Below are 23,622 nucleotides of genomic sequence, written 5' to 3'. Positions count from 1 at the left end.
CACAAGTTCAAGTATTATGGATACTACAAGTATATAATTATTACACAAGTATTACATGAGTATTATGAATACACAACTCATTTTTGTTACAGAAAAACAATAAAATTGTAAAATAAAGCAAAAATAGGTAAATGAAAGGTTTAATTTCTTAGTTTCTAAAGAAAACTTTAAAAGTGTAAACATTTATTTAACTTTATTTACCCATGGCTACTGGTACAGTTCACCAGGTGGAATAGGTGAGCCATAAAGGCTACCACACGAATCTAGGTTAGATTTCGCCCAGAACCATTTCCTATATTCAGCCTGTGGGTTCTCCTGCTGAAAAATAACAAAGGCAAAAAAACAACAAAAATTCTTAAAAAAAACTTTATTTGTCCAAATTCTGAAACAGCCTTTAAATGAGAAGAAATGTCCCCACAGAGTGGATAACACACACTGTGCTGATGTAAACAGTCTGTGGTCTCGTCAGGTTAATTAATCTTGATGAGCTGCTCCTTTTAATCCTCCTTCCTCTGTCACTCTGACCAATCAGAGCTCCTGATGTCATCCTCTCCCCTCCCCGTCCCCATGTGTGTGTTCAGTCTCTTATCAGTTGCCGTGGCAGCAGCATTTTGAGAACGGAATTCGTATGAAGCGTCGCTGTTTGCCTCTGAGAGGAGACCACAACCTGCTGACCCCTGACACACACACACCGTGAGTAACACACACACACACAGTTTAAACTTTAGCCTGTCCTTATAAAACAACTCTGCTGTAAACATTTAAATATTATCCAAGTCTTTAAAAGAGGAATGAATAATATCTTTGCTAGGGTTAGTTAGGGTTTGTTATCCAATCAGAGACTGTGGGGGGCTCAGGAAGCAACCAGTGTCTTGTGAGTGTTTTTTTTTACAAGCTGATATAAAAATGGCAAATAAGTACTTATCAGCAGATCTGATCAGGAAATCACAATTCCCCATAAATAAATGAGAGAACTGTAAAGGTATTTTATTATTGAGTACAATAGTTATAATTTTGTGAACCTCTGCCCAAAATGGTTTTATTTTTGGACATTCCAAAAATATATACCAATGGTCAGCTTCCAGAGAACCACACAGCCTCCAACACTCAATTCTCCAGGATCAAAATGTGTTTTTGCTTTGGTGTTATAAAAAAACAAATAAGACATTTCCAATTAAACTCCCGCCATATATGAGAATTTGTACATTTCCATTGAGACTTACATAGATTTAACCATTCGTCTGTAGATAGAGATATATTACATTCCCTTTCCGGTCTTACTCTGATGTAGTCTGTGGAATGGGTATTTTTCATCAGTAGTCCTTTATAAATACTAGAAATAACTCCCTTAACCACAGTATTTGCATATGCACCCAAAATTAGTTTTAGAATGGGGTCATTATGATCTGTTTTGGGTTTAATATTATATTCAAAATAATTGCGAACTTGCAGGTATCTAAAAAATCTGAATTATCAAGCTGATTTTTTTTTTTTCAAATTTTCGAAGTCCCTAAATTTCCCCTTTTCAGTGAGTGAATAGAATGTTGTTACACCTTTGGAAATCCAAAATTTAAAATGATTATCCATTAAGTTAGGCCCGAATCCAGGGTCAAAAGCGTACCATTGGATTATCTGTATTTTATCATTTAACTGATCATTTCCTTTTATTTTATTTCAAATTTTTAATTGAGTTTTGATCCATGGGTTTTAAATCTCTTTTATAAACTTGTCTAAATGTGTATAAGCCAGTACTGCAGGTACAGGGGGATCTTTCATGATTGAAAATTCAATATCTTTCCACCTAGCATTAAATTGTGTGGAACATAAATAAATAAGAGGCCTAATCTGGGCTGCATAATAGTATCCTTTAAAATAAGGTAACCCCATTGCCCCTCCTCCTTCGACAGCTGCAATGTTTTAAATCTAACCCTGGGTTTCTTCCCTTGCCATAGAAACCTATAAAGCCATCCGGGCCTGGAGACGTTCCGTTTTGCATATCTTTAATTGCAGAGTTTATCTCCTCTACAGAAAGATCTTTCTCCAGTTCATTAGACAGGTCTGAACTTACTGATGGGATTTTAACATTCTTAGAAAAAAGAATCCTCTAGCTCAGCTGGGTTAAATGATGCCTCAGATGTATACAGTGATTGGTAAAATTTACCGAAACATAAATTAATTCCAGCATTATCACAGCATTTTGAAACCTTGGTCATCATTTCTTGCAGAGATATCCTGACCAGCTGAACGCTGCCCTAACTGTTGAGCAAGTAACCGCCCAGCCCTTTCACCATGTTTGTAGTGACCATACCTAAATTTGGATATTAAATACTCCACCTGCTGGGTAGACAAAATGTTAAATTCAGTTTGGAGTAACAGACGTTTCTTCAGTAGGTCTTGTGAACAAGAGTGGCTGTATTCTCTGTCTAACTGTAAAATATCATCTGTTAGTTGTCTTAGCCATTCCATGTTTTTCTTCTTTTTATTTGCACAGTAAGAGATGGTTTGACCCCTCAAATAGGCCTTTAATGACTCCCCAATAGTACCAAGAGTCATCCCGGCGTTCAATTAACATCTATAAAAAATTAATTTCCGATGAAACCATTTTAACAAAATCTTCATCGGATAGAAGTAAGGGATTAAGCCGCCAGGGATGATAGACCGATTGCGTGACAGGAACATTCGGTTTCATCGTAAGAGGACTATGGGCAGATATGATTATTGCTAATCACATTCTTTCACTAAAGGTAGAATTCGTTTATCGAGGAAGAAATAATTGATTCGTGAGTAAATCTTATGAACAGGAGAAAAGAATGAGTAAGATCTTGAAGTTGGATTTCGAAAGTGCCATACGTCAACCATACCATAAGTACCCTCTTGATTTTGCTTGGAAATTGGCCTGGAACACCTGACCAGTCCATCTCTTGTTTAAATGCATACTATCTGCTGCATGCAAATGGGTCTCTTGTAAAAAAAGCAATATTGGGTATTTCATTTAAATCTGAAAGTCTTAATTGTTTCACTTTCTTATTATACGCACACCAAGATATAATTTTCCCCCGAATTACTGTTTTTTGGTTTTTTTTTTTGCATTTTTGGCCACAGTGGCTTTTGTTAGCAGTGGAGAGAGACAGGAAATAGGGGAATGATACAGGGGAAGACACGCGGGCGACAGGCCGGGACGCGAACCCGCGCCACAACGCGGCATATGTATGTGGTTGCCGGCTTCACCACTAAGCCACCCGGGCGCCCCAAATTACTGCTTTCAATCCATCCCACACAATTACTGCATCAACCTCCCCCTTCTCATTTTCCTCTAGAAACTGTTTTATTTCCTTTCTCATTTGAGCTACAAACTATGGATTATTTAAAGCATTTATGTTCAGTCTCCACAGTGTTCTGCGAGGACTCTCACTAATATGAAATTAACAGGAGACAGATGCATGATCAGATATGTCTATAGAACCAATGTCACACATCTTTATTTTAAAACAAACTCTCTTGAATATAAAAAAATAATCAATCCTAGAATATGTGTTATGAGGGGGGGTGAATAAAAGGTATAGTTGTCGGAGTCGGTAAAAGGAGACACGAGCAGGTATGTAGAGTCTCAGCTTTATTGGCGGTAAACTTCACAACTATAAAAAGGACTCAAAGGATGACTGGAAGAATAATGGAAGAGTCAAGCCTTTTTGCTCAGGTCCCTTCTTCCGCCCCACTCCAGACACTTTCCGGTCTCCTCCTTCACAATAAGAGCTCAGGGCATTCTGGTGTGAAATGTGCATATATGTGGCCACCAAAACAGGCCCCCCCTGAACACACAGAATGGCAAACAATACAATAATAAAAACAGCAACCATCTTCAACTGAGCATAGCAAAAACAAATACCACATCAAGAGTATCTCCTAGGGGGTTTAACAGGGTGGCTGCTACGGCTATGCTTGGCGACCACAGGTGGTGAAAACGAGGGAGGGGCATGGCCCCGACTACAGCAAGACCGCCCCCTCGCAGGGGAAAAAACAGCAGCCGGGGGCAGGTCCTCCGAGTGAGGCATAAAAACGGGAGGACGACCGTGGCGTGGAGGTTGGGCCAACTCAATAGGACCATCCGGAAACACGTGAGCAGGCTTAAGGCGATCCACCGAAACACGCTCCTGACTACCTCCCAGCTCAACCAAAACCTTAGGCCCTGCCTCTAGCAGGCAGAATGGACCATCATAAGGAGATTGAAGTGGAGAACGGTGCACGTCATGGCGGATAAAAACATACTTGGCAGACATCAGGTCCTTTGGCACATATGACTGTGGAAGGCAGTGATGCGCTGCTACTGGGGCTAAAAACCTAGCATTCCCCAGGAAAACCGACCCGCTCCTTATATCGACCCCCAAACCAGATGCACCAGGAAGGAATTCCCTTGGAACCCTCAAAGGCTGGCCCAGGACCAGCTCAGCTGAAGAAGACTGCAGGTCCTCCTTAGGTGCCAAACACAGGCCCAGCAGGATCCAAGGAAAGCAGTCGACCCAACTGCTGTCCATAAGCGCAGCCCGTAAGGCAGCCTTCATGGTACGGTGGAACCTCTCGCAAAGGCCATTGGCCTGCGGGTGGTACGCGGTAGCGCGATGGAGTTCGACACCAAGGTTCTCCGCCACTGCAATCCACAGCACAGACGTGAACTGAGGACCCCTGTCAGATGTCAAGTCAAGCGGTACGCCAAACCGAGATACCAAGGAAGAGACGAACATGCGAGCTACATCTGCTGAGGTGGTTGATGACAAAGGAACTGCTTCAGGCCACCGAGTCGTCCTGTCCACCATAGTCAGGAGATGGGTAAAACCTCGGGAAGGGGGAAATGGACCTACCAGGTCTACATGGACATGTTCGAACCTCCTCTGGGGTATGGAAAACTGCTCCAGAGGGGCTTTGGTGTGTCGTTGCACCTTGGCGCGCTGACACGCAACACATGAGGATGTCTACACCCTGACCTCCTTCCGGAGGCCGGGCCACACAAACTTGGCCCCCACCAACTTAACTGAGGCTTTAACTCCCGGGTGCGAAAGGGAATGAACTGCATCAAAAACCCGCCGACGCCAGCAAGCAGGAACCAAGGGGCGAGGCCTGCCTAATGAGACGTCGCAAAGTAGGGTTACGCCACTGTCCTGAAATGAGACATCTTCCAAACGCAAACTGGACTCGGCCATCCTAAAAGCCTGAATCTCCGTATCAGTAAGTTGGTCGGCAGCCATGGCAGAGTAGTCCACTCCCAAATGCACAGAACTAACCTGTGCCCTGGACAGACACTCGGCCACCCGATTACACTTGCCGGCGACGTGCTGAATGTCAGTGGTAAACTCTGAAATGGCAGAAAGCTGCCGCTGCTGCCGTGCAGTCCATGGTTCTGAAACCTTTGCCATGGCAAACGTGAGAGGCTTGTGGTCTACAAAACCGGTAAAGTTGCGGCCCTCAAGCAGGAACTGGAAATGACGTGTCGCAAGAAAAAGTGCGAGGAGCTCCCTGTCAAACGTACTGTATTTCCTCTCCGCATCCCGAAGCTTCCTGCTAAAAAAGGCGAGGGGCTGCCAAGCACCACCCACCCATTGTTCACACACGGCCCCGACTGCAAAATCAGAGGCATCAGTAGTAAGGGCAACAGGAGCCTCGGGAGCTGGGTGGGCCAGCAGGGCAGCGTTGGCAAGGGCAGCTTTGGCACTGTCAAATGCCTGCACCCGCTCAGGTGTCCACTCTATCTCTTGGTTGCCTTTCTTGCCCTTAAGTGCATCGTACAGGGGGTGCATGAGGTGAGCAGCCTGGGGGATGAAACAGTTATAAAAATTCACCATCTCCAAAAACTCCTGCAGGGGCTTCACTGAGGGAGGGCACGGAACAGCAGAAACCGCCTCCACCTTAGCGGGCAGGGGAAACGCCCCTTGGAGTGAAACGAGGTGTCCCAAAAACTCAATGGTCAGCAGACCGAACTGGCATTTAGCCGGATTCACAATCAAACCATGCTCACTGAGACGCTCAAACAACTGGCGGAGGTGCACTGCATGCTCCGCGGCGGAAGGACTGGCGACCAATATGTTGTCCAGATAGATGAACAAAAATTGCATACCACGCAAAACGGAGTCCATGAGGCGTTTGAAACGTCTGTGCCGCGCCCTTCAGACCAAAGGGCATCCGCAAAAACTCGAAAAGGCCAAAAAGAGTGATAACTGCGGTCTTGGGCACATCACACAGATGGACAGGAACCTGATGGTATCCCCTCACCAAATCCACCTTTGAAAAAATAATTGCCCCAGCAAAATGAACCGAAAAATCTTGAATGTGGGGAACCGGGTACCTGTCATTAGTCGTCGCATTATTAAGGCGCTGAAAATCTCCACAAGGGCACCACCCACCGTCAGCTTTAGGGACCATGTGCAACTGAGACGCCCACGGGCTGTTGGAGCAGCGCACAATACCAAGGCGCTCCATGTTCGTAAACTCCTGCCTGGCTAACTTAGCGGCATTGAGACGGCGTGCACGCGCAAAAACCGACGGACCGACAGTGGTAATGTAATGCTCCACACCATGTTTAGCTACGGCTGCAGAGAAGGTGGGAACCGTGAGGGCGGAAAACTCAGCAAGCAAATGCTGGTACTCATCACCTGTGGCAAGCATGTTAGCGAGGGGCAGAGGGCCAGGATTACCAAGTGTACAGCGGTAGGTATCAAAAGACACAGCATCTATCAAGCACCTATTAGCTACATCGACCAACAACCTGAAAGCACACAAGAAATCAGCAGCGAGTATAGGTACTGACACAGACACTATCACAAAGTCCCGGTCAAACTGACGTCCCTTGAAACACACAGTCACCAACCTCGTTCCATATGTGCGAATGGGGGTACCGTTCGCCGCGTCCAGCAGTGGTCCGTGACATTGTCCCAAGCAGGGCTGGACTGGGACAAACAATCAGCCCTGGCATTTTTGGCTTAGACCGGCCCGCAACTATGTCTTAAAAGCATTTGACACTGTCTTACTCTTATTCAATCAGAATCAGAATCAGAATCAGAAGGTTTTTATTGCCATATGGGTGAACAGGTTCACAGCATTAGGAAATTGCTGCGGTACTTCGTGCTTACAGAAAAAAACAAAAAAAAAACAAAACAAAAAAAACCAAAAAAAAACAAATAAGTATAAAAACTATAAGACAATATACAAGTATACAAATTGCAAATATACAGAGATATTAGAGCTTACAAAATATACAGTGCAGAGACTAATTAAAAGATAAAAGAATGTAAACTATATTCCACTAATATGTACATCAGTGCAATCAGACAGGTGCATAGACATAGGGTCATCAGCGTTTGTGGAGGGTGGTGGTAACAGTCTTAGGGTAATTGTTCATGAGTCCAACAGCAGAGGGGAAGAAACTGTTCTTATGGCGGGAGGTTCTGGTCCGTATGGACCGTAGCCTCCTGCCTGAGGGGAGAGGGTCAAAAAGTCTGTGCCCAGGGTGAGAGTGGTCGGCTGTGATCCGACCTGCACGCCCCAGTGTCCTGGAGGTGTACAGGTCCTGGAGAGATGGGAGGTTACAGCCAATCACCTTCTCAGCAGAGTGCACAACGCGCTGTAGTTTCTGTTTGTCCCTAGTGGTGGCTCCAGCGTACCACACAGTGATGGAGGAGGTGAGGATGGACTCAATGATGGCAGTATAGAACTGCACCATGGTCCTTGCTGGCAAGTTGAATTTCTTCAACTGCCGCAGGAAGTACATCCTCTGCTGCACATTGGTGAAACCAAACAGCCTCTTCACAAACGAATGGCACAACATAGAAGAGCCACCTCGACAGGACAAGATTCAGCAGTACATCTGCATCTGAAGGAAAAAGGGCACTCTTTTGAGGATGCCAATGTCCACATTTTGGACAGGGAAAACAGATGGTTTGAAAGAGGAGTGAAAGAAGCCATCTATGTCCACTGTGAACAACCATCATTGAACAGAGGAGGTGGATTACGTCACCAACTTTCCCCCGCTTACAGTGCTGTCCTGAGCTCCCTTCCCAGACGTCTCAACCCCCATTCACACCTTTGTTCCAGTGACCTCAATTGGCCACAGGAAACAATGGAGCGGAGTCCTAAATTGGTTTCAACTGAAACCACTGATTAAATATGACCCACGCCCCCTTCACACCTGGGCACATGTGTTCACGCACATGATCAATAGAGGGTCATAACCACCTCCAGGGGACTATGCCCACAGGGGTTTAAATACCTGGGTCTCTCCACCATTTGGTTGAGAACTGAAGAAGCCTTTCGGATGAGAGGTGAAACGTCTTCAAGAAACAAAAAGAAGTCCAGTCGCCTTTTTCAAGCTCCAGAGATTGGTTCTATCTACTGTCTATATTCAAGATGGGCCAATGGACCACCCCCTCTAAATTGTGGACCGTCTCTTAGAACAAAAAAAAAAAGGGAAGAAAAAAAAAAAATCCAATATCGTCGGCCCTTCAGGACTGTCGGCCCACCGGGCAAATGCCCGGTACGCCTGATTAGCAGTTCAGCCCTGGTCCCAAGGCATCCGCAGCTGAAGCCAGCATGATGCTACACTGAGCACCCGAATCCACAAGCAGACAGCGTCCTGAAGCAATGTCCTCAATGAAGAGCAGCTTGTCCGAGCTGCCAGTGCACACAGCTGCTAGTGAGCGCCGGCCCTCTCGTTTCCCTGGTGCTGGAAGGTACACGGCGGGATGCAGCGCTTCGCCTTCACTCCAAACCGGCGATGATAGAAGCAGAGCACGCTCTCCTTCCTCCAGCGCTCCGCGACGGCGGCCACAGCACCAGCTTCTCCAGTCTCCGGTCCTTGTAGAGCCGCATTTGGTAAAAGTGCATGCACCCCGGAATGCCTGGATGCCAGCAAAATCTTGTCCGCCTATTCAGACAGCCCGCGGTAATCCTTGGCCTGTACCAGAGCGGAGCTGGCTAGCGCGGTGCGCACGGGAGGGTGGAGCTGGCGCAGGAACAGATGTGTAAAGAGAAATGAAGCATCGCCCGGTCCGAGCAGAGCCAGCATGTTCTCCATCAGTTAGGAGGGTTTACCATCTCCCAAGCCATTCAGGGACTACAGGCGATCAGCCCGCTCTTCTTCCGAAAGCTGATAAATCTGAAGCAGGTTCTCCTTCAGCGCTCCATACCTGTTAGCAGGCGAGGGGTCCCGGAGCAGTCCCATCAGCTGGCGGGTAGAAGCAGAGTCCAGCGCCGCGACGACATGGAAATACTTGGTGTCGTCTGAGGTTATCCCGCGGAGGTGAAACTGGGCCTCCACATGCTGGAACCAAGGCTCTGGATCGTGCTGCCAGAACTCTAGGAGCTTGACCGTGGCCGCAAAAATAGCGGGAGAAACGGCGGCGGCCGGTGAGGAAACAGCGGCCGCGGCCATTGAGCTGTCGTCAGCAGACATGTTCTTTCGTCGGGGTCACCAATGTAGGAGTCGGTAAAAGGAGACACGAGCAGGTATGTAGAGTCTCAGCTTTATTGGCGGTAAACTTCACAGCAATAAAAAGGACTCAAAGGATGACTGGAAGAATAATGGAAGAGTCAATCCTTTTTGCTCAGGTCCCTTCTTCCACCCCACTCCAGACACTTTCCGGTCTCCTCCTTCACAATAAGAGCTCAGGGCATTCAGGTGTGAAATGTGCATATATGTGGCCACCACATAGTCACGTTTTAATGGAAATGTCTTCAGAGATCTAATATACCCAGTTCTTGCATTCCAAATTGTTAACTTTCTTGTGTAAAGATGTAATGGATAAGTTTTTAGATGAATCAAGTTTAGGATTAAGCTGAAGGTTTTAATCCCCTCCACAGATTACAAAGCCTGTTGCTCCTACCATTAAATCAAACATACTCCTGTGCAGACCAAAACTACTATCAGGTGGTACATAAACATTACCTATTGTCACTATTACATTATTTATCTTTCCTGTTACTAGATATATCATCCTTCTTCATCAGCCAACTCAGATATGTACTCCAAAGTTATTTTTTGTGATATTAGTATAATAACCCCTCTTCTTCGACCAGTTTTATAAGATGAATAACAGGCCCTTGTGTATCCCATTCTCCTCATTTTTTCATGTTCTGTTAGAGAAAGATGCGTCTCCTATAAGAGGACAATCTGAGCATTTTCCGTTTCATTTTAATTACTATTTTACTCCTCTTAACAGGGTTTGAAATACCTTTCACGTTAAGTGATATTATTTTGATATCCTGTATGTTCATGATCTTTTAGCCGAGTGGTCTCCCATATCGTTTCTCCCATTATGTCCCATTTCATCAATTTTATGCAGAAACAAAATCTCTCCCTTAAAACAAACATTAAACAAAAGCATACTTTGAACAATGTTAACATTATCTTTATAAAAAAAACAAAATCAGCGTTTCCAAGGTTGGGGTTCGTATCAAGAGAACCCTATGGGGTCTTGAATAGTCCAGGTCCCTGTAGAGAAATATCCCACCTCGTTGCAATGGTGGGGCCCTATATACTGTCCACACACTAACAAAGAAAAAAATATATAGGCAGACCAAATTTTTTGGATCCCTCGACCTTTAAAATTAGAGTAACTAGAATGAAGTTAGAGCTCTTAAATTGAAATAGACGAGAAGACAAAAAAAAAAAGGGGGGGGGCACTCCTACCTCTGGTGTGACCTAGCTGACTTCATGATATCATGGGTCATCAGTTCTCACTCACAGATAGTCTTCTGAATCCCTGAAGCTTTTCCTTAATTTGTGTGAAATGGCTTTCCTGTATGTTTTCACCCATTGCGCTGTCCTCATGGCCGCCGCTCCGCATCTGACTTCTTCTCACCTTCTGCCATGAAGACGAGCTGAATCTCCTCCAAGTCCAGGGCTGCTGCAGGTGGTACGACAGAGACAGGAAATCCACATATAGCCATATCGCTTGTCACCTCTGCTGTGTCCTGGTAAAGAAACACCCGCATCGTCGCTGGATATGGGGTCTGGAACCTGATGTGTTTACTTTTTAGTACTCTTTTAGCCTCTGCATATTCATTACGTTTCTTAAGCACTTCAACAGGAAAGTCATGGTCAACAAAGAAACGTGTTTCATCACAATATACTTATTTTTTCTGCCATGCTCTCCGCAGAATCTCCTCTTTAGTACAATAACTCTCAAACTTTACTACGATAGAGCGAGGCTTCCTCTGGGTGTTGTCCTGTTTTTGCGTCAATACTTGATAAGCCCGTACAGTTCCTAGGTCGCTGTCAGCAGGATGGTCAAGTGCTCTTTTAAATAGTTTATCCAGAAAAGAGGCCATATCTGCCCCTTCCTTGTCTTCAGGTACTCCATAAATCCGTAAATTCTCTCTACTTGCACGGCATTCCTGATCTATTAGCCTGGCTTCCAGCTTGGTGTGGCGTTGGGCTAGCCTCTTGATTAGCATGAATGCCGCTTGTATCACTGTCTCTGTTTCTAATATTCTTCCCTCTGCTTCTTCCAGTCTGTCATTCACACCTTGTATTGCTTGTTTAATGTCCATCAGCTGCATATTATTGTCTCTTCTAAATTCACGAAGTTCATCAAGAATACGTTGCAGACTGGGCTCAGGTGTTTCGCAGCTGCAAGTATTTAATTCTGAGGAGTTGCCTCGGTCGCCTGGGCTTGGAGTGGTCTCATCCTCTACCAAATTCACCAGTTTCTTAGTTCTTGTTGAGATCCCCCTTTCCATCTTGACAAATATTCGCTGATATTAACAAAAAGAGGACGTTAGGGGATATATTTAAACACCGTCGGGAGATCACTAATTAGGCTGCCATCTTCTTGCTAGCGGAACCGGAAACCTTGGAGTCATTTTTGACCAGGATATGTCCTTCAACACACATATTAAACAAATATGTAGGACCTTTCTCAGACTGATGCTGAAAAGCTAATTTATGCATTTATTACTTCCAGGCTGGACTATTGTAATTCATTATTGTCAGGCTGTCCTAAAAGCTCCCTGAAAAGCCTTCAGCTGATCCAAAATGCTGACAGGGACTAGAAAGAGAGAGCAGATTTCTCCCATATTGGCTTCTCTTCACTGGCTCCCTGTTAAATCTAGAATAGAATTTAAAATACTTCTCCTCATATACAAGGTCTTGAATAATTATTCAAGACCTTGTATGTGATTATAATCAGGCACCATCTTATCTCAAAGACCTTATAGTCCCATATCACCCAAATAGAGCACTTCTCTCTCAGACTGCTGGCTTACTTGTGGTTCCTTTCAGGCCCCTCTTCTGTGGAACCAGCTCCCAGCTTGGATTTGGGAGACAGACACCCTCTCTATTTTTAAGATTAGGCTTAAAACTTTCCTTTTTGATCAAGCTTATAGTTAGGGCTGGATCAGGTGACCCTGAACCCTCCCTTAGTTATGCTGGTATAGGCTTAGGCTGCTGGGGGGGTTCCCAAAATGCACTGTTTCTTTTCATTAATTTGTACTCCACTCTGCATTTAATGCCTGGCTCTCTTCCACAGCACGTCTTTGGTCCTGTCTCACTCCCCTCAGTCCAACCGGTCACAGCAGATGACTGCCCCTCCCTGAGCCTGGTTCTGCTGGAGGTTTCTTCCTGTTAAAAGGGAGTTTTTCCTTCCCACTGTCACCAAGTGCTGCTCATAGGGGGTCATTTTGACTGTTGCATTTTCTTTGTATTATTGTAGGGTCTTTAACCACAATACAAAGCACCTTGAGGCGACTGTTTGTTGTGATTTGGCGCTATATAAATAAAATTGAACTGAATTGAATTGAATTAAAGTGCTGGGTCACAGACCCAGGACCATGACACCTAATTACCAACAGAGCAGCTGATTGGAAAAACTGGTGTAAACCGAGACAAAAATCATTTTTATTATTTTTAATTTAGTCCATTTTGCAGATTAAAAGTTTTATTTTTAACCCTCTCATTGTAACGAGCTTCTTTAAATGATTAAAAATCTCCTTCTACTTGTTTCACTGTTTGCAGGTTAGGGTTTAGGCCATGTGAAAAGGTGCAGTCAGGGGGTGTGGCCTCGCTATCCGGAGCCTCATCCGACAGCAAACCACCTGCTGGTTTGACGAGGCAGCAGTTGGCAGCATCTCCTACTCGTCGTCTGCGATTTGAGGATGAGACAGAGAAGGAGGTGGAGTCTCGTTACTTGGAGCGACAGTGGCAAAAGAGACAGGTAGGACAACAAGGATCAGGTGTCCTGTTGTCCAAACCAGACCTGAACCTGTACATCAATGGCAAGGCAGGTATGGGGCATGTTGACAAGCAGCTAATAGGACAAACAGCGGTGCGGGGAGCAGGCCAGTGTCATACCTGTGAGAGAGGATTAGGAGGTGGCATCAACATCTGGCTTGACAAGGTTGACAAGGGGTGGAGCCTAAACAGACACCACCTTAACTTGCGGACCGAACCAATCAGAGAAACCTACATCGGCTCTGTCACCAGTTGGGAAAGGAATGGGGTTTACACGCATGAGAGACAGCAATCAGTGGAGCTAAATAGAGCTCAGGTGACCCTCCATCAATCTATACCCACGACAGGCCTGCCAGTCAACCCCTATGACCCTCACTCGATGGGGCTAAGTGCTGTCCACCCACCTAAACTACACAAAGAGCATCGACTGAGGCCTGAACCGAAGGAGAGGAGGGCGTGCGAGGAGACAAAAGGTCTGAATAACATGCTGACAAACTCCTCCTCAGAGAGGAGCTTAGAAACAACAAGTGAGAACATCACAAGTGATTTTTTTTTTTTTGCCAAAAACACTTACCCACATACTCATTATGAAACAAGATTATTAGCTTAGCAAACTGTCGAGCTTAAAGTCAGAGCTTTCCACATTTTTGCATCCTTTATCAGGCTGTGGTACAGTAAGCTTTAATGTTAAAATGGATCCAGTTAAAAGCTTCAGCGTGCTGATGTTCAGCCATCACTTTAGAAATCAACAGCAGCACTGAGAACGCACTCAGCCACAAAATCATTCACTGGAATTAAAATGTTTATTTTATGGCTCTGTACGCTAAATCACCAGATGAATCAGTTTATGCAGCATTCATCTCTCAGATAAATTACTGTTAGATTTTTGTGTTCTTTAGAGATTTTATCACCATTTTATTAGCACCTATTATCATCTGATAACATCTCTGATTGGAGTAGGCAGCACTCATAGGGATCATTTTGTGCAGAAAAAGAGTCACATGATGTGTGGAACACCCATTTTTATGTGAGTGTGCTTAGAGTCTGAAGCAGAGAACCCAGCTTAGACAAAGTTGATACTGCTGTGTCTTGAGTGGATGTGTTCTTGGAGAAAAAATCCTTGCTGATAAAGTCTTAATGCATATACAAAAGTTTATTACAAAAACAGACAAGTGTCAAAACAGGCGCTTTCCTACCTGGGAGAGGGAATTTCCAGTTGCCCTAACTCAACTCAACAAAGAGATCACAGAGGTTATATAGGGTTGGTGAAACCCCCCACATTCCTAACTTCCCACATATGGCTATGAAAACAACTTCAACCCCTAATCTATAGCTGGATTTATGGTCAATTCCTTATATGGAAGGCCAGAGAGGCTACAAGGGGCCCTTTGTGCATTCCTTTCTACTAATGTCAAACCTTTACGTTCATCTCAAGTTACCCTTCTGCACAAACCAACAAAGGCTTTAAGGAAAGAGCCCATACAGTGGTGTGAAAAAGTGTTTGCCCCCTGCCTCATTTCCTGTTTTTTTGCATGTTTGTCACACTTAAGTGTTTCGGAACATCAAACCAATTTAAACAATAGTCAAGGACAACACAAGTAAACACAAAATGCAAGTTGTAAATGAAGGTGTTTATTAGTAAAGGTGAAAAAAAATCCAAACCATCATGGCCCTGTGTGAAAAAGTGATTGCCCCCTAAACCTAATAACTGGTTGGGCAACCCTTAGCAGCAACAACTGCAACCAAGTGTCTGCAATAACTTGCAATGAGGCTTTTACAGTGTTCTGGAGGAATTTTGGCCCACTCATCTTTGCAGAATTGTCCTAATTCAGTTACATTAGAGGGTTTTCGAGCATGAACGGCCTTTTTAAGGTCATACCACAACATCTCAATAGGATTCAGGTCAGGACTTTGGCTAGGCCACTCCAAAGTCTTCATTTTGTTTTTCTTCAGCCATTCAGTGGTGGACTTGCTGGTGTGTTTAGGATCATTGTCCTGCTGCAGAACCCAAGTACGTTTAAGCTTGAGAACACGAACAGATGGTCTGACATTCTCCTTCAGGATCTCTTGGTAGACAGCAGAATTCATTGTTCCATTTATCACAGCAAGTCTTCCAGGTCCTGACGCAGCAAAACAGCCCCAGACCATCACACTACCACCACCATATTTTACTGTTGGTATAATGTTCTTTTTCTGAAATGCAGTGTTCCTTTTACGCCAGATGTAATGGGACACACACCTTCCAAAGAGTTCCACTTTTGTCTCATCGGTCCACAGAATGTTGTCCCAAAAGTCTTGGGGATCATCAAGATGCGTTTTGGAAAAATTGAGACGAGCTTTAATGTTCTTTTTGCTCAGCAGTGGTTTTCTTCTTGGAACTCTGCCATGCAGGCCATTTTTGCTCAGTCTTTTTCTGATGGTGGAGGCATGAACGCTGACCTTAACTGAGGCAAGTGAGGCCTGCAGTTCTTTGGACGTTGTTGTGGGGTCTTTTGTGACCTCTTGGATGAGTCGTCGCTGCGCCCTTGGGGTAATTTTGGGCGGCCGGCCACTCCTGGGAAGGTTCACCACTGTTCCATGTCTTCGCCATTTGTGGATAATGGCTCTCACTGTGGTTCGCTGGATTCCCAAAGCTTTGGAAATGGCTTTATAACCCTTTCCAGACTGATAGATCTCAATTACTTTCTTTCTCAATTGCTCCTGAATTTCTTTGGATCTCGGCATGATGTGTAGCTTTCAAGGATCTTCTGGTGGACCTTACTGTGTCAGGCAGCTCCTATTTAAGTGATGTCTTGATTGGGAACAGGTGTGGCAATAATCAGGCCTAGGTGTGGCTAGGGAAATTGAACTCAGGTGTGAAAAACCACAGTTATAGTATGTTTTAACAAGGGGGGCAATCACTTTTTCACACAGGGCCATGATGGTTTGGATTTTTTTTCACCTTTACTAATAAACACCTTCATTTACAACTTGCATTTTGTGTTTACTTGTGTTGTCCTTGACTATTGTTTAAATTGGTTTGATGTTCCGAAACACTTAAGTGTGACAAACATGCAAAAAAACAGGAAATGAGGCAGGGGGCAAACACTTTTTCACACCACTGTATATGCATATATAGAGTTTAACATAGCAGTACAGACACCACAATAATGTGGTGATAAACATCTCTTTACTGGGGTTTTCAGGTTTCCCAAGCCAGCTAACACAAAGAAAGCCTGGATATGTTGAACTTCCTTCATAGCCACATCCCTCTAACCTATAACCTTTTTACATTCAAATCAGCTGATCGTTACAGACGCTTTAGCTTCCTCACAAAGATTTGAAGATCAGTTGAGAATCTTATGCTTCAAACTTTTAATCAATAACTGATTATGACCTGAAATGAAGGCTTTCATTCTGTGTTTTCATTGGTTTGCTGTTGAGGTTGATTCTGCATTTACTTCTGCCACCCAATGGCCACAGCTCCTCCAATTAACTTCTAATGATGATAGAACAGACCTCTGCATATTTATGAATGAACATATGAGACAAGTTCAGGCTCAATTCAATTCAATTTTATTATGGCACCAAAACACCATTAATTAAAAAAAAAAGATTAACAATAAACACATTAATAAAAATTAATGATTAAAGCTGGAGTGGCCAGCTAACAAGACTGGCTTTTTGGGACATGGAACGTCATCTCTCTGGTGGGGAAGGAGCCTTCAATATTCATGGGGGCAATGACAGTGAGACCTGGAGGGGTGTGATTGGGAGGAATGACCTGCGTGATCTGAACCCAAGCAGTGTTCTGTTATTGGACTTCTATGCAATACAGTCCAAAAAAACAGTTTGTTCATAAGTGCATGTGGCACCAGGACACCCTAGTCTGCAGGTTGATTAATTTTGTATTCGTATCATCAGTTCTGCGGCCATATGATCTGGACACTTGGGTAAAGAGAGGAGCTGAACTGTCAACTGATCACCACCTGGTGGTGAGTTGGATCAGGTGGCGGGAGAGGTTGCTGGACAGACCTGGTGCACCTAAACGCATAGTGAGGGTGTGCTGGGAATGCATGGCAGAAGCCCCAGTCTGTGAGATCTTCACCTCCCACCTCCAGCAGAACTTAAACAGCATTCTGAGGGAGGCTAAGGACATTGAGTCCAAATGGACCATATTCCACACCTCCATTGTTGAGGCTGCTGGTCAGAGCTGTGGCTGCAAGGTGGTTGGTGCCTGTTGTGGTGGTAATCCCCCAAACCAGACGGTGAATATCACAGGTTGATGGGAGCCATCAAGCTGAAGAAGGAGTCCTATCGGGCTTGGTTAATCTCTGGAATTCTGGAGGCTGCTGATGTGTACCAGCAGGCCAAGTGGACTGCTGCTTGGGTGGTGGCTCATGCAAAAACTTGCGTGTGGGAGGAGTTTGGTGAGGCAATAGAAAAAGACTTTTGGACTGCCTCAAAGCATTTCTGGCAAACCATCCGGCAGTATGGGAGTATGGGGTGTCTGGCCTGTTGTTGCGGGCTATTTAGTCCCTGTATATAATAATGTAAATATAATCATTTCCTGTGGGTGTTGGACTTCGTCAGGGCTGCCCTTTGTCACAATTCTGTTCATAATTTTTATGGACAGAATTACTAGGCATAGCTAAGTGGCGGAAGGCTTCAGCCTTGGTGGCCTCAGAATCTCATCTCTGCTTTTTGAAGATGATGCGGTCCTGTTGGCTTTATCAAGTGGTGGCCTCCAGTGGCTGGCATGTGAATTGGCACCTCTAAGTCTGAAGCCATGGTCCTTAGCCAGAAAAGGATGGAGTGCCCACTCCAGCTCAGGGACAAGCTGCTTCCCCAGTTAGAGGAGTTTAAGTATCTCGGGGTCTTGTTCACGAGTGACGAGAGAAGGGAACGGGAGATTGACAGATAGATTGGGGCTGCGTCTGCAGTTATGCAGACACTGCACCGGTCTGTTGTGGTAAAGAGGGAGCTGAGAGTGAAAGAAAAGCTGTTGATTTTGCCAGTCAATCTATGTCCCTACCAGGGTTATAATAGCTTTGGATTTTACATTATAGTTTAGTTTTAGTTAGTTTTTACTTTTTTTTCTCTAATTCAGTTAGTTTTAATTAGTTTTCAGAGTGGTTTTTCTCGTTTTTATTAGTTTTTATTTTTGGTTTCATGCTTAGTTTTAGTTAGTTTCAGTATTAGCTTTAGTATTTTTATACCTAATCAGGTGCAAGATTCAAGGCTCAAAAGTGACTATTGTGTAATGAAAACTTGACAAAAGATACAGTTTAAAGAAATATATTCAATAACTAACTGTTCACAAGACATGCTAAATTTGTGTAATATTAAGGACACACATGAACATCAACAGGGAGAAACAAAGAAAAACATGAACTCCCAAACTCAATAAATTCTACAATAAACTCCACAATAAACTTCAGCATCAATGCAGCAGATTAACAACACCTACATGTGGTGTTAAACAAAAACAAACTCTTTGAAGGAGTCAAAGCTCAAATCCAGCTGCATCCTGATGTTCTCACCACCTGATGCTGCTTCTGTTTTGGAGCTAGCTTGTTAGACGCTCGCTGATTAAACTTGCAGGGTCTTTGCGGCCTCTGTACACAACCTACAGAAGTTGCCGACCTCATGTCCGCATTTATGCTTGTGTAGCTGGATTGTGTGTGTTAATTACCTTGTGGTCGTGTGCAGGTGTTTGTACTCAAAGAACCTCCATACGGGACTCTGCCGCTTTCTCGGCAGACCGCAGCCATTACTTTGTGGACCAGTGCGGTGAGCGCACGCACATGCGCACACACTCACACAGTTGTCCTGTGGCGCTCCCAGCTTAAACTCGGAGAGCGGAAACAATGATTTCATATCAATCCACAAGGCTTAAAAAAAAAAACAAGTAAATGAAAGTCAGCTTATCAATAATTTCAGTTAGTTTTAGTTAGTTTTGTAAACTCACAATTCAGTTTTAATTAGTTATCGTTTTTTCCTTTTAATTATAGTTTTTATTTATTTCAGTTAACGACAATGTTTTTTCAATTTCAGTTTTCATTATTTCGTTCGTTGTCGTTAACTATAATAACCCTGGTCCCTACCCTCACCTATGGTCACTGGCTTTGGGTAGTGACTGAAAGAATAAGATTGTGAATACAAGCAGCAGAAATGAGCTTTCTCTGAAGGGTGGCTGGCCTCTCCCCTAGAGATAGGGTGAGGAGTGCAGCCTCTGGAGGGGCTCAAAGTAGAGTCACTGCTCCTCCACATTGAGAGGAGCCAGTTGAGGTAGTTCAGGCATCTGACTAGGTGCCCACACTCCTGGCCTGGGAATGCCTTGGGGTCCCCCCGGATGAGCTGGAGGTGGAGGAGGTGGCTGGGAAAAGGGAGATCTGGGCTTCTCTGCTTAGGCTGCTGCCCCTGTGACCCGGCCATGGATAAACAGAAGAAAATGGATGGATGGATGGAATTACCCTTGTTGAATTGTTATATAGTGTGCTTTCAACATACTGGACTGAACTGGGTTGTTTTCATTTTGGTTACTTGCATCCTTTGTGAGGTTTGTCAATCTTATATGTCAGGAGAACGGAATTAACTAATAAGATGAAGGGAAGCAAAACAGAACACAATACACATGAGAAGGGCTAACAAAGTTAAAACAGGAAATGTGACTAGACATGACATGCAGACTTAACAAGATAAAACACAGGAACTCAGGGAATGCAATAAACTGTAACCAAGAAATTAAAATGAAGTTTAGATGTTTCCTATGGCTGTACAACAGTTTTTGTTTCAGCTGCAGCTCTGCTAGTCTTAAAATGTCAGAGAAAATAAAAAACGCTTCAACGTATGAGTTAATAAGGAAGTTACTCCTGAAGTTTCCTGGATAAAACAGGTATCTTAGCCATCTGTTATGATGATGATGTGTTCTGTTGTTTGTTTTGTTGCACATGTAAATATAAACATGGGGCTGCAGTAAATAATTTTATTTAATCCATGAACAGTTCCTGTTTGGCCTCCAGAGGTTGCTACACAGCTGTATGTGAAATCACACATGCCTCTAAAAAACACCTTAACATCTAGACTTCTAATTTGTTTACAGCTGAAAGCCAAGCCCTGCCCACCTCTGAGCCAATGAGACCAGAGCTTCACCATGATGAGATTTCCCATCCTGCACAGTGAGTTTGTGAAATGGTATCATCATGCCAGGTGGTCAAGAAAATAAGTTTCACATCTGGATTCATGTGTTTAGTTTAGTTGCAGTAGCCAAACTGATGACCTATTGATGTAATTTTTTGATTATATGATCTTCCTCAGTACACTGTTTAAATCCAGCCATAATCTCAGGTGTTTCCAGGTGAGATGTCATGTGACTGACTTGAGGATCTTCTTTCAGCTTAAGCAGCAGAGACGATTCCACTCGTCTTTCTCTGCGCCGTTTTTTCTCCACCATCAGGCTGAGCAGGACTCGAACTGGCAGCCTCGACCGCCTCAAATCAAGGACCCCCCCCTTTTTCGCTGACTCTGCCTCCTCCATTTCCAGGAACCCCTCCAGCGTGCTGAAGAAAACTTCATCTGCTGAGTCGCTCAGTGTGGTGAGAACATGAAGTATCTGTTAACGGTGATCAGATACTAAGGCTTTAACCAATGTGTTTCCTGTTTGTCCAGCAGGAGGTGCCACTTTTGCAATCAAAGAAGTCATTATTGGAGCCAAAGAAGAAGAAAGATTGTTCTACGAACTATAAACCAGCTGCTGACCAGTAAGACATGCTTCTCTTCTCTACCCTGACACTCAGATCAACCAATCACAGCCTCTCCATCTCTCTGTCAGGTTTCTACCTCAAAGTCTCAGTGTTGAAGATGTCAGTTGTCCCTCTTCAGTTCGTTCTGTTGGACGGATTCTTCAGGTTTGTCCTGATGGGACGTTTTGGTTGGAGCTTCACCAACCGGTGGGCCAACCCTTTGGCTTCATCATCAGACGAGAAAAAGGACAACTCAACTCTGGTACTGACACCACTGGCACTTCCATTAATGTCATCTGAAGTACTTCTCCCATTAGTACTATCATCTTAAATACTATTCACATTACTAAATATAGCCACCCTGTAATTTGCCAGGGTCAGGGATATCTCAGCACCAGCCTGAAGGAAGGCTTAAGGAACAGTCTAACTGGCAAGCTCCTGCTGACAAATGACCCACGAGGGTCATTCCTCATGTGGTCCACCCCTTTGTGGTCTGTCCTCCTGTGGTCCATCCTCAGGACCTCTAGAATTGTTTTGTACATTCAAGATTCAAGATTCAAGAAGACTTTGTCATTATATGTAAACATATAATGAAATTTGCATTCCAGAACACCCATCCAAGAGAAATACAAACAATGTAAACAAACAGGGGGGACAGGTGTCTGAGGTCATGCAGCCATTTTACCGGCTCTACCTTTAGCAGGAAAACAGAAAGAGATACACTGGGATAGGTAGGTTAAAAAAAATCATCTCGTATTATGTTCATTATGAACACCTTACGAGGTTCCAAAAAACACCTCAGCAAAGCAGTAGTACATTTAAAGCCTCGAGAGCACTAGGGTGGGTAGGAGAGGGGCTGCCAGCGGAGACAAGCAGGATACTGTGATGGCCACACAGCTTCCAGACCAGCGGTTCATGATAATGTTCATGATTAGATGGTATAGTCAGCCTTGGTTGCCAGGATACCAGTTCATACAGGTCACAACACGGGGCGGGGGTGAAGAGCATCTGTTTACATAACATCTCCAAGAGGCCATTTAGATAGACAGCCATCCAAGGCCGTCTGGGAGCCAAATTCCAAATAGTGCAATTGTTTTGGTTCAGGCCGTCATAACTATTTGCTGACAGACCTTACAGTTTTCTGGTTACCTCTCAGAAGTCCAATAATCCGAATTTGGTTCTACTCCACCATGCAGAACAGAGACTCCAACACTCCTCCAGATGTAATCCATTTCGATTCAGCTCTACTGAGTCTGATTGAGTTCGTACTGTTTCTGCATCCCTCATAGGCAGCCCTACTAGGGCCTGAACAGCTGCCCGGAAACCAGGTATCCCCAGGTCCAATTCGGGAAAAGTCCTGGTATCAATATATATGCCACATCCACACAGTGCAGCCAGGAACGTTATCTTCCATCCCCAAAGGAATCCATAACATAGCCAGCCGGGTGTGTAGTCGGACCAGAGGAAAGAGGGTTCCCCTTCTCCCGATCAGCCTCGTGATGAGAATTTGGCCATCAGTAGTGTTGAGAGACCAGCTGACCAGATCCATAATTTAATTTCCAGTTCGGGGATGTGTGAAGAGATGCTCTAAGCAGCGAAGCAGCAAAAAGCAGGGGTAGATAGGGAAGGTTGGGGAGAAGAGAAAAATGTGTCCGTCTCCACCGAGAGCAGGAAGAAAAAAAACCCCAAAAAAAACAAACAGAAGTCAAAGGTGAAGGCATCTTGGTTGTCTGATCCCTGGCTACTTAAACTGGTTTTAGGAACATGGAACATCCCCTCTTTGGTACAGAAGGAGCTTGAGCTAGTGCATGAGGTTGAGGGTTCTAGAACCATTCTCCTGGAGCTTGTATGTGTCCCATTCTAGAGTTGCCCTTGGTGAGAGGCATCGAGTACGGGTGGGTATATTTGTTTTGCCCCAGTTAGATGTGCTTTTGGGTCAGGGAACTGGTACTGACAACTGTTTGCACCAGTCCCCCCGGGCTACCTGGAGTCCCCAGGTGGAAGCTTGATGGCACATCATCTGGGGAGTCCATTGTCTTGCTGGGGAACAATGACGGTCACATAGACAATGACAGTGAAGTGGAACAAGACTTTCAGATGGCAAATGCCCAGGTAGGAAAGCAAATCAAGTGCTACATAAATCATTGCCTGACAACATGTCTGCATGAGTCAGTCACAGCTGTTCCCTGCACCGTACACTTGGAAGTTTCCTAGATGCAGTCTTGGAAAGTAACATTGCATTAAATGACAGATACACAATGAGAATCAAATGTCTGGCACAGCAGAAGAGGAACCCCCCCAAGCAGCCAAGGCCTATTGCAGCATAACTAAGGGATGGTTCAGGGTCACCTGATCCAGCCCTAACTATAAGCTTGATCAAAAAGGAAAGTTTTATGCCTAATCTTAAAAATAGAGAGGGTATCTGTCTCCTGAATCCAAGCTGGGAGCTGGTTCCACAGAAGAGGAGCCTGAAAGCTGAAGGCTCTGCCTCCCATTCTACTCTTAAGTATCCTAGTAACTGCAACTAAGCAAGCAGTCTGAGAGCAAAGTGCTCTATTGGGGTGATATGGTGATATGAGGTCTTTAAGATAAGATGGGGCCTGATTATTCAAGACCTTGTATGTGAGAAGGATTTTAAATTCTCTTCCGGATTTAACAGAGAGCCAGTGGAGAGAAGCCAATATG

At 44.5% G+C, this 23,622-nt stretch overlaps 1 protein-coding gene across 2 annotated transcripts in view; it reads left to right on the top strand.

The window, feature by feature from the left end:
* Positions 1-591: 591 nt before the first annotated feature.
* LOC115775384 (uncharacterized protein KIAA1614-like) overlaps positions 592-23,622 on the top strand; it is a 34,722-nt gene continuing 11,691 nt past the window's right edge. Inside the window, exons 1-6 of one of the 2 annotated variants that reach the window (XM_030722914.1) lie at positions 592-693; positions 12,998-13,686; positions 20,298-20,373; positions 20,592-20,790; positions 20,867-20,955; positions 21,027-21,199. In XM_030722914.1, the coding sequence (XP_030578774.1) occupies positions 629-693; positions 12,998-13,686; positions 20,298-20,373; positions 20,592-20,790; positions 20,867-20,955; positions 21,027-21,199 (1,291 nt within the window). In that variant the 5' untranslated portion in view covers positions 592-628. Of the gene's footprint in view, positions 694-12,997; positions 13,687-20,297; positions 20,374-20,591; positions 20,791-20,863; positions 20,956-21,026; positions 21,200-23,622 lie in introns of both variants that reach the window. The other variant, XM_030722913.1, reaches the window with a different exon arrangement.

The sequence above is a fragment of the Archocentrus centrarchus genome, unplaced genomic scaffold (assembly GCF_007364275.1).
Source record: "Archocentrus centrarchus isolate MPI-CPG fArcCen1 unplaced genomic scaffold, fArcCen1 scaffold_113_ctg1, whole genome shotgun sequence".
Taxonomy (NCBI): domain Eukaryota; kingdom Metazoa; phylum Chordata; class Actinopteri; order Cichliformes; family Cichlidae; genus Archocentrus; species Archocentrus centrarchus.
This window is presented reverse-complemented; position numbering and strand designations above follow the sequence as displayed.